Source organism: Nymphalis io, chromosome 3 (genome assembly GCF_905147045.1).
Source record: "Nymphalis io chromosome 3, ilAglIoxx1.1, whole genome shotgun sequence".
NCBI lineage: Eukaryota > Metazoa > Arthropoda > Insecta > Lepidoptera > Nymphalidae > Nymphalis > Nymphalis io.
In genome coordinates this window covers 6589181-6603474 of record NC_065890.1, presented here as the reverse complement: position 1 = coordinate 6603474, position 14294 = coordinate 6589181, and the positions used below count along the sequence as shown (strand labels likewise).

At 31.8% G+C, this 14294-nt stretch overlaps 1 protein-coding gene across 6 annotated transcripts in view; it reads right to left on the bottom strand.

Annotated features, from left to right (window-relative positions):
- Positions 1 to 139: 139 nt before the first annotated feature.
- Positions 140 to 14294, bottom strand: part of LOC126780290 (sodium/hydrogen exchanger 9B2-like) — a 45936-nt gene continuing 31781 nt past the window's right edge. For 4 of the 6 annotated variants that reach the window (XM_050504621.1, XM_050504652.1, XM_050504635.1 and 1 more), the window contains exons 3-13: positions 10599 to 10690; positions 10100 to 10199; positions 9814 to 9962; positions 8899 to 9130; positions 8313 to 8482; positions 8017 to 8231; positions 7763 to 7934; positions 6629 to 6783; positions 4755 to 4919; positions 4068 to 4272; positions 140 to 1905 (exon numbers count right to left, since the gene is read on the bottom strand). In XM_050504621.1, coding sequence (XP_050360578.1) covers positions 1715 to 1905; positions 4068 to 4272; positions 4755 to 4919; positions 6629 to 6783; positions 7763 to 7934; positions 8017 to 8231; positions 8313 to 8482; positions 8899 to 9130; positions 9814 to 9962; positions 10100 to 10199; positions 10599 to 10690 — 1846 coding nt within the window. In that variant the 3' untranslated portion in view covers positions 140 to 1714. Of the gene's footprint in view, positions 1906 to 4067; positions 4273 to 4754; positions 4920 to 6628; positions 6784 to 7762; positions 7935 to 8016; positions 8232 to 8312; positions 8483 to 8898; positions 9131 to 9813; positions 9963 to 10099; positions 10200 to 10598; positions 10691 to 12902; positions 13350 to 14294 lie in introns of those variants that run through there. The other 2 variants (XR_007670473.1, XM_050504659.1) reach the window with 2 other exon arrangements.

Genomic DNA, 14294 nt, shown 5'->3' with positions numbered 1-14294 from the left:
AGTTTTTGCAGAAATCAAAGTCAGACTACGAATATTTTATTTTAGAGAAAGCAATTTAAAATATTGTTTTTGTATAAGATTATACTTAAATCTATACATATTTTGGAATTAATTTCAATATAATTAAAAAAAAAAGAAGTTATGCATAGGTAATTGTTTTAATAGTATTTCAACACATCTCGATTCTCGGGCTATTTAGCACCATTCCAACAATTAAGAATATGACACATTTATTACAATAGTCTATGTTTAAGTGGTCCCAATTAGAAATGTGTGGTACAAAATTGGTTCTTTATTTCTAAAAAGTCGCGTATAAGTTTAATATATTTCACATTGTATAAGTACCACATTGTTTTATCTCGAATAAGAAGAAATTTTTATGTAGCTATATGTTTATATGATAATTTATAGTAATTATTTCACATTATACATATTACTGTGCAACAAAACTACATTAGCACATTCGAGTAAGCGGGTTTTGCAATACGATACATTAATTTAATAGGTTTTTGTGCAAACATTATGTCAAATACGTAACGTTTTGTAAAATAATTAAGCTCCATATTGTTCTAATGTCATGTTCAAATAAAACTCTTATATAAACACTGGTAATTTTTATAACACATATTGATAACCTCAAATACTCGTTATATAATCTTATTTTTGAGTAGCAAATTTTAATACAAAATAAAAATCTATTTGTACATTTTTTTTTCAACTAAAAGTAACTAATATTTTAAATAATAGTTAAGTAGATAATCACAATACTGTTTATACTTAAATCTATATTTATTCTACTGCTAGTTTCAAAGTGCATTTAACTAAGATTGGTAACATATTTTGACTTAACTGGGTTTTTCTTTAAATTTAACTTTTTTTATTTTATAATAGTATTTTTACTGAATAAGAATGATCAAATATTATAAACCATCGACTATTTACATGGACGATTTTTGTTGTGTGTTTTCTCATTTAGTTGCACTTTGAATTCTATTTACTATTAAATAAGATACAATTCATTTATTCACATTAATAGTTTAAATTAAATAATGTTTTAAATAACCTAAGTTTTAATATGATAGGGATAGAAAGTTTTTAGCGAGGTTTTCTCTATGCTAACAGGCAACTGCTTGAAGTATTCATACTATCACATAATTTTAAGATAATACTTCTATTTTTTCCCCTTTTCATTACTAGTGCCTAATAAATTAACAATAACAATTTCATAGCTCATAATAGTTTCGTTATTTTCCGAAATTTCATTAAAAGGCGGACAAACTCTTACATTGTTTGTTATTTGTAGACAAGATAAACTTGTTGGTCGGTATAAACATTTTTCCTTAAGTGTCTACAAAGCCATTATCAACGCGTTACGTATTATTAATTTTAGGGCAAGATGTCATAATAGTATTCTTTTTAAGTTTCTTTTTTATACACGATATGTTGTGGATAAGCTGTTGAGACATTAATATTACACGAGAAATAATTGATACGTTCAGTAATATCTGAACAACCAATAAAATATATACGATGAAGGAATTCTAAGATTGTATTAGCAGCTTTTTTGTGGCTTTTGATTCGTTTAATTTATATTCCACCGCTACAACACGTATTACCCATAAAAGAGCTTGTTTGAAATATTAAAGAGTCTACTATTATAAAATTTATTTAAGTATGTGGACGGGAATTCAACTATTAACAAACGATTTTAGTCTCATGTACGATGATTTGGTTGTACTGTGACCGGATTGGGTGTGCTGTATGCATTGGGTGTTGCAGTCGGCACGGGTGAGACGGGAGGTGAGTTTTGTACTGCAGCCTCCGCTTCTGCGTCTCGTTCTGCAATTTCTTCTTCGTCGATAATAGAAATATCACGGATAGACGGTCTATGCGATCGTCGCCAACCTGGAAATAAAAGAAACGGTTATAGTTGGTAATTTACAATAAACGATTTAATTATTTTTACACTTCTTAAGTCCCCCATAGTTTTTCTATTTAAACTGATAAAAATATACAGGAAATAAAAAAACGGTTATAGTTGGTAATTTACAATAAACGATTTAATTATTTTTATACTTTTTAAGTCCCCCATAGTTTTTCTATTTAAACTGATAAAAATATACATGATAACCATTTTTTAATTTCTAATAAAATTTTATTTTTTTTAACGTAAAGTAACATTTCAGAACGCAAAGTAAAGTATTAACAGCTAAATGACTTTTTTATAGATTTAATAATTTATAAAATACGCATAGTAAATAAATTGTCAACAACAAATGATAACAAGGTCAAAGTGTATCCGTGTGTCGCTTTTTAGTAAAATTTTCTCAGTCATAAATACGTTAGTTTAATTACAACAATGATCGTGTTTAAAATGGTGAAATGTGTAGCTATATCAATTTTAGCAATACTGTTATTTTGTGATAAATATTCAACCGTTATAGAAGCTAAATTAAATGTAAATTTCGTAAAAACATATGACCAAGAAGAAAAGACAGACATACATCCTCCGTCATTCATTAACTTATGGGAACGTGTAAATATTTTAAGTGATGCAGTGAGAGACAAGAAGACTCATGAAGCTGAAAAAAGTATAAGAAGTGAAGATGAAAATAGGATCATGAATAGCGTACAAAATCATAAACGAAACACCCGACAGATCAACCCTGGATATTCGTCAATTTATCCCGCCTTGACGACACCATATCCGAGCGTGCAATTTAATCCCACACCGTATAGACAACCAGCAGGTCAGCAATATGGAGCCGCACAATATACGAGTAATTTTAATAACTATCCTGTTCACCAAAATGTTAACAATAGCTCTGTATCTTATCGAAGAACATTTCAAAATACAACTTATAATTATCCACCATATAATTCCGTTAGTTTTAGACCAGCACAATCACCAGGACAAAATTTATTTTATGGAAATGCATCTACTATGAATAAAAATCAAGCTCCGAGGCCCTACAACCAATCTAAGCCTCTGTATCCAAATGCAACATTTGCACCACAAAATAACTGGTCTTCTAAGCCTAATTATTTTAATTATAATAATCAAATTACAAATCAAACAATGAAAACCCCTCAATACAACCCTCTTGGTAATTTAATTTTAAACGGTTATGGGCCGAATTATATGCATCATAATTTAAATCCTGCGACTGAACGTGTATCTTTTTATTCGCAAAATACGACACACAAGGCACCATGGCTTAATAAAACATCTTCAAGCATTCCAGCTTACGGTATAAATTATCAATCATACAATACCTTCAATCAACGAATAAACAGTACAATGAACAACTATCAAAATAATCTACCAGGATCAGCGTTAAATGGCTCACGTCTAAACTATCCATCTTATATTACAACTAGTACTGTACGTAACAATACAAGTGGTCCATATCAATGGACGCCAACTAATTTACACAATACTACACGTTTGAACATTCCAATCCTCCCGCAGAAAGGATCGTGGCCAAGCAGTTCAATTCCAATGAATCCAATGTACAATCAAAGTAATTCATTCAACAGAGGTAATAAAAATCAATGGTCTTACAATAACTCGATGGACCATTCTGTAAACACGAATAGAAACCCATCTTATAAAAATGGTACTCAATCGAGTTATCATAGCTATCCTGTTAATAATTCCAATCATTCACAGCAATATTTTCCGTCTAATTATCCTATAAAAACAGATTCCCAAAATAGTACGAGATATCATAATATTCCTAACCAAAACCACTACATGGAACCAAATCATTTCTTCTATACACCAGGACATAATCTATCACATTATGATCTTCGCAAGGATTCAGCTCAAAAATTCTCCTATGCTTAGTGCATATAGTAAAGTAGAATGTACTCATATCATAGTCATAAAATCAAGATGAAAAATGTTTTCGTGAAATTTGAAAAAATAAGAAAATAATGTTAATGAATGTTTGTAAATTTAATAATAACGCATATCATGTTACTGTGATTTTATTTTTATTATAACGTTAAAATAATAGTTTTAAAATAAAAAACAAGAACAAAATAATCGACATAGAATTTACCTTCAAGTACAGGTGGCTTAGAAGTCTTCGAAAGCAATCTCGGTCCTGTGATTGTGATGACAATGGCTCCAAGTGGGGCTGTGATGACGATAGACATAATACACACTGTGATGATGATTTCAGCGTAGTTCGTAAATTCAGTCATTGTTTCATCATCCAGTGTCATTTTGCGGACCTCATCCAATGCAACCGGTGCTAGAGCAGCCTATAAATGAAATTTACATTTAATATGTTTAATTGTTATACAAGTTACTATAATTTGTTGCATTTTCCTCCGTCGCACACGTTTTATATGGGTTTTTTTTATGTAGGGATAGAGTTATAATAACTACCCAGTAGTTTTTGCACTATTTTGGTTGGATTATAAACGGTGATAAAATAACTCAATCTCATTTACTTTACTCGTTTGCCGTTTATTTTGGCACACATGTTCAAAATGTAAATATGCATCAAATGTTTTTTTAACCTTAGACTTTTCATAAAACTATTATAAGGACAAGGAAATCTACTAGTATTTTACAATAGTAAATCGAGTTCATTTGAATTAGGGCAGACATCTGAAAATGTGAACTATATTTGCTGCTCTGCCTGTGGTATTTGAAATTGAATATTTCAAATAACAGACGTATATTTCTTGAACACAATGAAATAGTACATCAAGCTTAATAATATTTTTATAAAATGTACCTGAACAGTGGCTTTAGCCATCCAAGCAAGCCCTACGAAAATCTTTTCCTTCATGTTAAGATTACTACGGACCGCAGAGACACTGGTGAGAAGAGCACGAACGACAATACAGGTGACGATGATCCCACCACCTACTAACACTAAATGAGGAGGTAGGTCTGCAATCTGGAAAAATAAAGACAAGTAAACGTGAAAACCATGCTCTAAAATATATAATATAGTAATTAAATTGTAAGGGAAGTCAGGCGAGATGGTATAGAGCACGTGGATCCACGATGGAACTAGAGATAGTAAGTTCAGATCAGAGCCCTGGGTTTACTTTTAAACTCCTATAACAGGTAGGCAATAAATGTCAATAACAAACTTAGCCAAGGATAATAAAATTAAAATAACGTATTTAGCGTATAAAGAATTATAAACCAGATATATTTATATATATACTGATAGACATATACAGGACTCCGCTCCTATTTATTACAAACGTTAATAACTTTATGACTGCAATTGATCTTCAAATAGTGTTGTGGAATAATATTTTAACGAAAAACGACTAGGTAGCTCAGTATTTAACAACGTTATTTGACATTGGTATTTGCCAAATGGCAATGCTATAATGTTTTCAACAAGACCGTCTTAAGCCAATAACCATAAAAGACGCAGCGTTTAAATATACAATTAAAAAATTCTTGCTTAACAAATGATATTCTAGCATACAATAATTTTAAGCAGACACATAATAGTTACAGGGCATAAAAGGAATCATATTATTCTCCAGACCAATTTCGGCCACGGCGGCCAATCTCAAGAGGGTTTAGTCAACTGCGCAGGATATATTATAGTGCATAAATGTATGCGCAAACATAGGAGCACTCTTTATTTCATAACTCTCATAATCCGATGGGACGGCAATCCGACACGACCGGAAAGAGTTCAGGCGCAGGACCAACGGCTTAATGTGCTTTACGAGGCACGGGAGTGTACACATCTTCCAACTTCCAGACTCCGGGCTGTTTTTGAGAATTTTCAACTGAAAACCCAATAACTTTTTATTGGCCCGAACTGGGATTTTAACCCAGGACCTCCGGGTCTGCGGCCTCACATCTAGCCACTAGACCAACGTATAACCAATATATATTTATGACTGCCTAGTCATAAATATATATCTACAAAATAAATATCTATAAATTCAGCATCCATACGTGATCAAAAACAGATACTTAATCTGAAAATCAATCATATAACACTGCTACTAGCGAAAATTAATGAATGTATTATATTATGATTTAATTCAATATAAAATAACCTAATATACAATAATTCGATCTTATAGTATTGGTGAAGAATAATAATAATACATTTCTAACTAAATTTTACTTTAACTCTATAATTTTTATATAACCATTGTTGTGCCATCGAGGAATAAACGCTTAAGAAACAACTTTTCATTTAATCAAGAGTTGACTCGTAAATTGTATTGTTAGTATCCATTCGGAAGTAACTAACCGGTGACTGAAGGTCATTTCTTGCAATATTTAAAATATTGGAGCCTTTTACTTGTATTTTGAATTTTAATTTTTGAGCTTTAAATATAGACTCCTTATTATAGATTAAAGGTTTTTAAAAAACGGTTTTACAAATTATATTGTTTTGTGCGAACCCTAGTCAGCGGTATGTGTTGAAAGATAATTTAATAATAATATCTGAGCGTCAGTATTAAAATACAATTCTCCTAGTAACAGTCAATTGCGTTCAATTACCACAGCTAAGATTTAAAGAAAAAACAATTATTTAGTTCGATTTATCCGTTACCTTTTTCCTGGATTTTATAATTACTGACGTTGCATTACTTTAAGATAAATATAAGTTCAACTTACAACAACTTGAGCGCCAGTAATGGCGAACAACATAGGTTCGAAAAACATCCAGAATATTTCGAATGCAGTGGCAACGGGATTATCATCAAGTTCCCATCCTTGCTCTACCCACTCCTTGCAGGCCACGAAGGCAAAAGCTATTACGGCTAGTGGTCCTGGAATCAATCGTTTAAATATAAAATAATTTTATAAATAAATCGGTCTATTATACCGATTATGTAGCTGAGATGACTCAGTAATCTTAACAGCAGGGTTTGATCCCGCAATCCTCGGGATCAAACCCGGCTGGCAGCACTGAATTTTCATTTGCAAAATGAGTGTTTTAAATTCATCTCGTATTTAGCGAAGGGAAATATTGTGAGGAAACCTGCATGTGTCGGATAAAAATATGTAAAATGTGTATCCACCAACCGAAATAGAGCAACGTGGTGCTGCTTTAATAATTCTTTTCTAAATGCGACTAGGCCTCAGCCCATCAGTGGGAAAGTAATGAGCTGTTACATTTTTACTTTTAGTTTAAATTTTACTTACATGTTTCAAATTAAATGTAAACACTAACGAATTCAACAGAAAACAAAAAAAAAACCTATACTGAACTAACTTGCAAAAGAAAATAAATAATACAAAAATGAGAGGGTTTTGTTACACGCTGTTATATTGCGTGTCTCCGTTTGTACTTATAACATGGTATTGTTCGAGTGAAAGTACATAGGAGGTAATCTAAAAGTGTGCATACAATCATGAATCAATCACGCTATACGCATGTGTGTTACTAATGAATCGTTTAACGAAACTATATTCAAGTTAGAAAACAATATTTTTTCGGAAAAACTGAACTTTGTTGTGTTTTATTGATTTAATTATTTAAAAATTGTTTTGATCATTGGTAAATTAAGAATAAGTAAAATGTGTGTTAGTTTTATAAATATCATATTTATGTACAAACGAATGAAACAATATTTATCTGTTTAAGAAAATAAACCGACATTTCTTTTTTAATTTAAAACGAATTTTCCAAATCGGTTTATAAATGAATGAGTTTTGAGGTAAAAGACATAAAACCCCTTTTCATTAAGTTGGTTAACAAAATTTTGTGAGATAAAAATACTATATATATAAATAAAATATACTAACCACCGCCACCCCAGCCAATTTCTTCGGAGCCGAGCACAGACATAAGACCTCCAGTAAGCAGTAATAGTACTCTTATTGGTACTAAGAAAGCATCATTTCTTTCCGGAATGTATTTAACGAGATATCCACAAAACACGCCAAAAGCAACACCTCCTATAACACTAAGTGGACCCTGAAATTTCAAAGATTTGACGCTATCATAGTGAAAATACAATATTTAATATATATAAGTTACTTTGTCTAATCAAACATACCTGAATAATATTCGTAGTAAGAGAAGCACTGGAGAACATGATAGACGATACAATGCCGAAAATAGCAACACTGGCAGCGTCATCGATACCCGATACTGCAAGTACTAATGTTGGTATTCCCTTAGATACACCGTAGCCTTTTTCCCGAAGACGGAATAAGCAGGGAACAATTACCGCCGGCGATACTGCAGCGAAAATCGATCCCAGGAGGAAAGCTGAAACAATTGTTCTGCTAGAAATAAGGTCAACACACGATGCTTTATCTTGACACTATTAATGATCTTATATCGACTCACCCCAGTCCCAAGGCAATCCAAGTAAAAGGTTGCACATAACGGCACAAAGACCGCATTCAATTGCCCAAGGTACTAATGCAAGTTTAATAACAGTTAAGAAGAATTTTTTCATTGCAGTTGGATCCAGGTCGAGACCCGCTCGTGTTAAAATAATGGTTAAGGCAATTTTTCTGAAATATAGAATTTATAAGATTCATGTCATTATATTCATATAACCTAGTAAATGGTCGTTTAAGAATTATTAAATGATATCGTTTTTATATTTAAAACTATTATTACATAGTGTTTATTATTGCATAACATGTAATTATTTAATGTGTATATGTCCTCCATATACACATTTAACGGAATCAATGAATAGTAACTTATTCAGTGACGAGACATTTAATAAAATGTCTAATCACTGAATAAGTTATATGAAAATAGTTATATAATATTATTGTAATAACTTTAGGTGTAGTTCTAAGCTATTCGATTTATGCGAATGTAAATCGTTAATTTATATGCGGTACAAACGATCTGTCGGACGATTACAGTGACGGAAATTACACGTCATTTTTTTGGTTACTGGTTTAATTATACATACCGTATGTAGGATGCGACGTGCTGATAATCCGCATCAAAATTGACAAATCCGATGTTCTTCATGATTATTCCTACAATAAGCATGCCTATCAGCGGTGGCAGCGTAGTAACTTTCATCATAAGCCAGCCTCCGAAGTGCGCGGCAATAGTAAGTACGGCCAGCATGAATAGTTGGCCACCTGGCGCCGCTGTATCCCCTAATATTATCCATACCAATACCCACACCATTATACCTGAAAGAGAAAACATTTTTAACTGATTTGTTGAAAATGTCTTATATCTAATTTCGGTCACAATGGTAATTCTTAACGGTGAGCCAACTGCGTGGGAGATATTTTAGTGTATTACGTTACACAAAAGTGTATCTAGCACTCTTATAATACTTATAGGATAAAATCAGGCGCAGGACCCACGGTTTAATGTACTTAATACGCTCCGAAATTAGCTCCAAGAGACTAAAGATCTTGAGAGATAAAACCCAATAATATTACTTTTTGTACCCAACCCAGGTTCTCATGATCTGCACCCCTATAAGCTAGCAAATGGGCAATCGATGCGGTTACACCACTAAAATAATATATAATTATTAATCCCGCTAGTTTAAATATCCGCAATGACAACAAACAAAGTTATCAGTATAGAAAAATATTAAAATCTTTGTTGTACACGAGACCGTTATGGTAAATTATAGTTCGGTTTAGACATACATGTTAATATAATTACGTTTTTATTTCGATTTGATAATTCAAAATAATGCGCAATAAGAAATTAACAACAATGAGTCTGAGTACACAGGTAGTGTAAATAAATTACACGCACATAAACAATAAACCTCAATGTTATGTAAGTCATATAATATATATCTTATAAAAGTTACAATTTATGATTTTTAAAACAAAAGACAATAGGTACTCACCAATAAGTAATATAGATAAGTTTTGAGCAAACCTCCTGTAAGAAGGACACAAAGGATAAGGGCATATTTTTTGCCAGTGAGGAGGTTCCCAAGAAGGAATTCCGGTTTCTTCTGTGTGACACTTTTGACAGCAGGCGTACCACCAGGATCTATGAATAATGAAGCATTTTGTCATATAAATTCAAAGCTTATTGATTTTATTCAAACAGTCATATTTAATATTACTTATATAATAAACATATATATGGCGTATTCGTGTGAAACGAATGGATTATTGTTTTGTTACCTTTCGATATGTTCACTTTGATGTGATAAAGCTTTCTTCGAATAAATAGAAGATGTTGTTGAGTATTTCTTATATCTTCCTTCGATGTGGGCTGGTCGATCTGAAGAACAAAGATGTAGTTAACTCGCGTTGAATGTCAATAAAGTGCATTCTATGATGGATTTAAGCGTGTGATATTACAGGTGTTCATTTATAACATATGTTTGTTTCACATGCAAAATGGAAGTGTATTGTACACTTTCTTCAAAGATTAAATAAAAAAAACTGGAGGCATACTTAAACCTATGTCACTTTTTGCGAAAGGACTATATTTTCAAGTTTACGTTTTTAATGCATTTATATTGACTTTATTTTATACTAAAATATATATAATAAAATATATATCACTTTTATACTTATAGTAAAGTTTATTTCAGTCAACGTTCAAAACTTCGAGAAGATTTCTAAAATTATCTTTTCTAAGTCTTCTTAATTACTAAATACTTAAAATGAATGTTACCCCATGATGTATCAATTTCTGCCGCCATGGCATTGTGAAGATTACTTTTGCGGCGCGATGGCCCTTCTGCTTGAGCTGATATTCGGCCATTCCTGTAAACATAACTTGTAATTAATAAATAGAATTATTTACAATTTCGTTAGATAATGATGAAATAAGTTGTACGCTCAACTTTCAAGATTATTGGCGCAACGCCAAATTACGATACAACTTTTTAAAAACTAATTTACTTAAACGATCACCAAAACCAGTTTTAATTAAAAATAACAAGATTCAAATTGGGGTCACAATTTTATTTGTCGCACTTCTCACGTCTTAAGGATCAAATCTAATACCACGAGGTATGAGAATACTTAAATAATATGCTCGATTGAATCGATTTCATAATTTCATGCACGAATAACTTACAAAGAGAAAACGCTGTAACCTTTAACATTTGTTATGGTGTTCTAAGGAAGACTACAAAATAATAATTTATTGACTTTGTAATACCTACCTATATAAAAAGAAGTAAAAAAATAAGTGAAGAAAAGAAGTGAAGAAGTAGCATTCGTTTAGAAATGATCGTGTTCGATTTAAAATGTAACGATCTTGCAGCGTTGATAAAATAAAAGATGGTTAATTATTGAAGGATAGATAAAGAATTTCTATCAAGTTCCAAGTTCCTAGGCCATGTACTTGCATAAGGCCAAACAGCATTGCCCATAAAAACAAGTAGCATGTGATTACGAAGGTTCAAACTAATAAGACTGTAGGTACCTGTATTTCTTGACCTTCTATTTATTCTATAAATAAGTTGAATTTAGATCACTTTTAGTTGTCGATTAATCAATATGTAGTTCTATTTTTTATCTTTCTGATATTATTGTATTAAAATTTAGTTTTATGTCCTGTTTTAAAAACAGTCTTAATAAATATTATACAGTATCAAAATACTAATTATTATTAAGGTAGCATGTTATCATTTCTACCATTTGCTACTTAGTTAGCATGTTTTTGAAATTATTGATTGAAATAAGCGTCCTTGTTTCGAGTATACTTATAAATTTGTTTTGTTTCATTATTGATCGTGCTACCTGAAACCTATTCACTGGTGAAATTTGTTTGTTCTGAGTGCACTGTACAAGTTTGGTTCTATACTGAAATGAGCATGCTTATATTATAGTTAGAAAATATGTACAGCTGAAGAGCATGCTAGTCTTGTGTGTGCTTTATTAAACATGGCGTAAAAAGTAAGGTGGGTAGAATGGGTTTAGGTTATCGGGACACACATTTATCTTGCATACTTCTTCGATCCACACATATTTCGTTTCGTTGTTACACGATATTTTTTTCTATAATATTGTTTTATCGATAAGTATAAAAATATATAAATGCATTTGTATACTTAAATCGCAGTGATTGCGACGATTATATCTACATTTTATTAAATGTTATTCAGTAGGAAAATATCATTTAGAGGTTAAACCACGAGCAAATTAATAAAAGTTGCCTTAATAATTAAAATTATCTTTATTTACCATTAATAATAAAACTATTTATAATTTATTATTACATGGTCAATATTATTGGCCAACTTGTAATACAAGGTGATGCATGACTAAAAGTTTTATCGCTAAAAACTGTGCAGTATTATGGGTCAATGTTGATAATAATAATTGTTTAATGTGGCGAATGTCATGGCGAATGTGGTTAACACGAGTTTATCGGCTACTGTCTGTGTGACGGAAGGATTGTTGATAAGCGATAGGCGACTGGCGACATGTCGAGTCACCATACCGTCATATCATTAAAAATAAATAGGGACTAATCATATGTGGGTCACATTGGAGATTTTGTGTGTTCCAGTGCGTACGCTATGTGACCGGTACAGTAATACGTGCCAACATGTGAATGATTCTAAATGTCACGGTTGCGATCGCTTTATTAAATTTATATCAATGGAAAATAAACCTAGGACTAAGGTAAGGTAACAATTATGTGAAGGTTGAGCAGCTGGCCCAAATCTATTGTAAAGGTATGATTTGTCATGTTCTCACTCGTTTTAATAGTATTTTTTTTATTTAAAAAAAAAACTGTAACCAGTCACCTTGTCTTCGGTCGAAGAAAATAATGTCTTTTTTGTACATTAGTACTAGTACTACATGAAATATTTATACACAAATTTATCTAAAGCTTACACGCTTTAGCGCTTAATTGATCTAAAATGTAAACCATGTAATAATTTACTAATAAAATATATTGAATTATTTATATATCTTTTGTAAATATTAACAACATGATAAACGTTATATTTAAACTTACCAATGTCGGTTAGTGAGTGCATCTGTTTCGAGGGATGAGTCTGATGGAAGATAGCTGTCATAGTGACAACTTAAGCTGCTGTGAGACATCCTACATGGCACTCAGTGAGTCTTATTTAATAAACTAGGATATTAACGTGCGTGTGTTACAAGAAGCTTGCGCGGGGGCATGCCGTACGAGTCAGCACGCTCCACACCTATGTCGCGGCGAGTGTGCATCTTATAAGAGAAGGTTCGGCTGCGAGTCAAGCCGCCCGCCGCGCCTCACCCCGGACACGTGACTGCTTCGGTGCGCTCAGTTTCGCCGGCCGGCTGCTCGGTCATTGGCCGTGCAAAAAATGGCTTAACCACGAATGTAAACCCTCAGATATAGGAAGCCATACTTAAGCACCGCCATAAAGGCGCCTCTATCTTGATGAAGTGTCGAGCTACTGAACAGTGAACACAGACTGAATGAACGCGCTGACTATGAGCTGACTGTTTAAAATTCCTCTTTAAACATTTGTAATACGACTCGTGTGCCACTATACGCGCAACCATCGTCACTTTTTTGCTTATCTACACACACCGACACAATTCAAAACTCCTAAGATTCGAGTCCTCAGTTTATTTTTTATTATCCATCATTTTTAGTAAGAATCAATCGTAAAAATATAAGTTTTATTTATTGTATGCAATGCGCTATATTATATTAATTTTAACTGAAAAATTAAATGAGATATGTTTTAATTTTACGAAGCGACTGAAATTTTCATCGATTTATGATAGCATGTGTACGTAGCTGCGCAAGCGATAGAACAAATAATAGGAACCCATCCATGTCGAATGGCCATGAAACGTTAAAATATAACAAAGACATCGTGTAAGTATATTATGATACGAAATATTTATGGGGTTCAGTATTTTAAGAACCTAATCACTTCCTTACGCCGCACATTTTTACTTGTAAATAAATTATAAATAACTAAAAAAATACTGTTTGCAGATCCGAGAATTAATGATGAATAAGAAACAAAAAATATACTAATATATTTAACATAATACACGTTTGTTTAATTGTCATTTAACTAAATATAGATTTCTACTATTACAAGATTTCTCTTTATTTATTAATTTGAAAATTTTGTCTACGATTTTAATAATTGAATGCTTACAAAATCGTGTTTTAAGTAAAATAAAATAATTAAAACTGACAAATATGTACACTGATATAAAATTATACTTAATTTCATGGGGTGAAGTCGGTAATTATAGTTAGGAAAAAGGTTTAATAAGGAAAATTATAAACGGATTCTTCAATTATTTTTACTTAAGCCCTCAAATTAATTTTTAGAATATATGAGTAATCATTATTTCAGTTACATGTTTAGATTAGAATACTACTATCAATTTT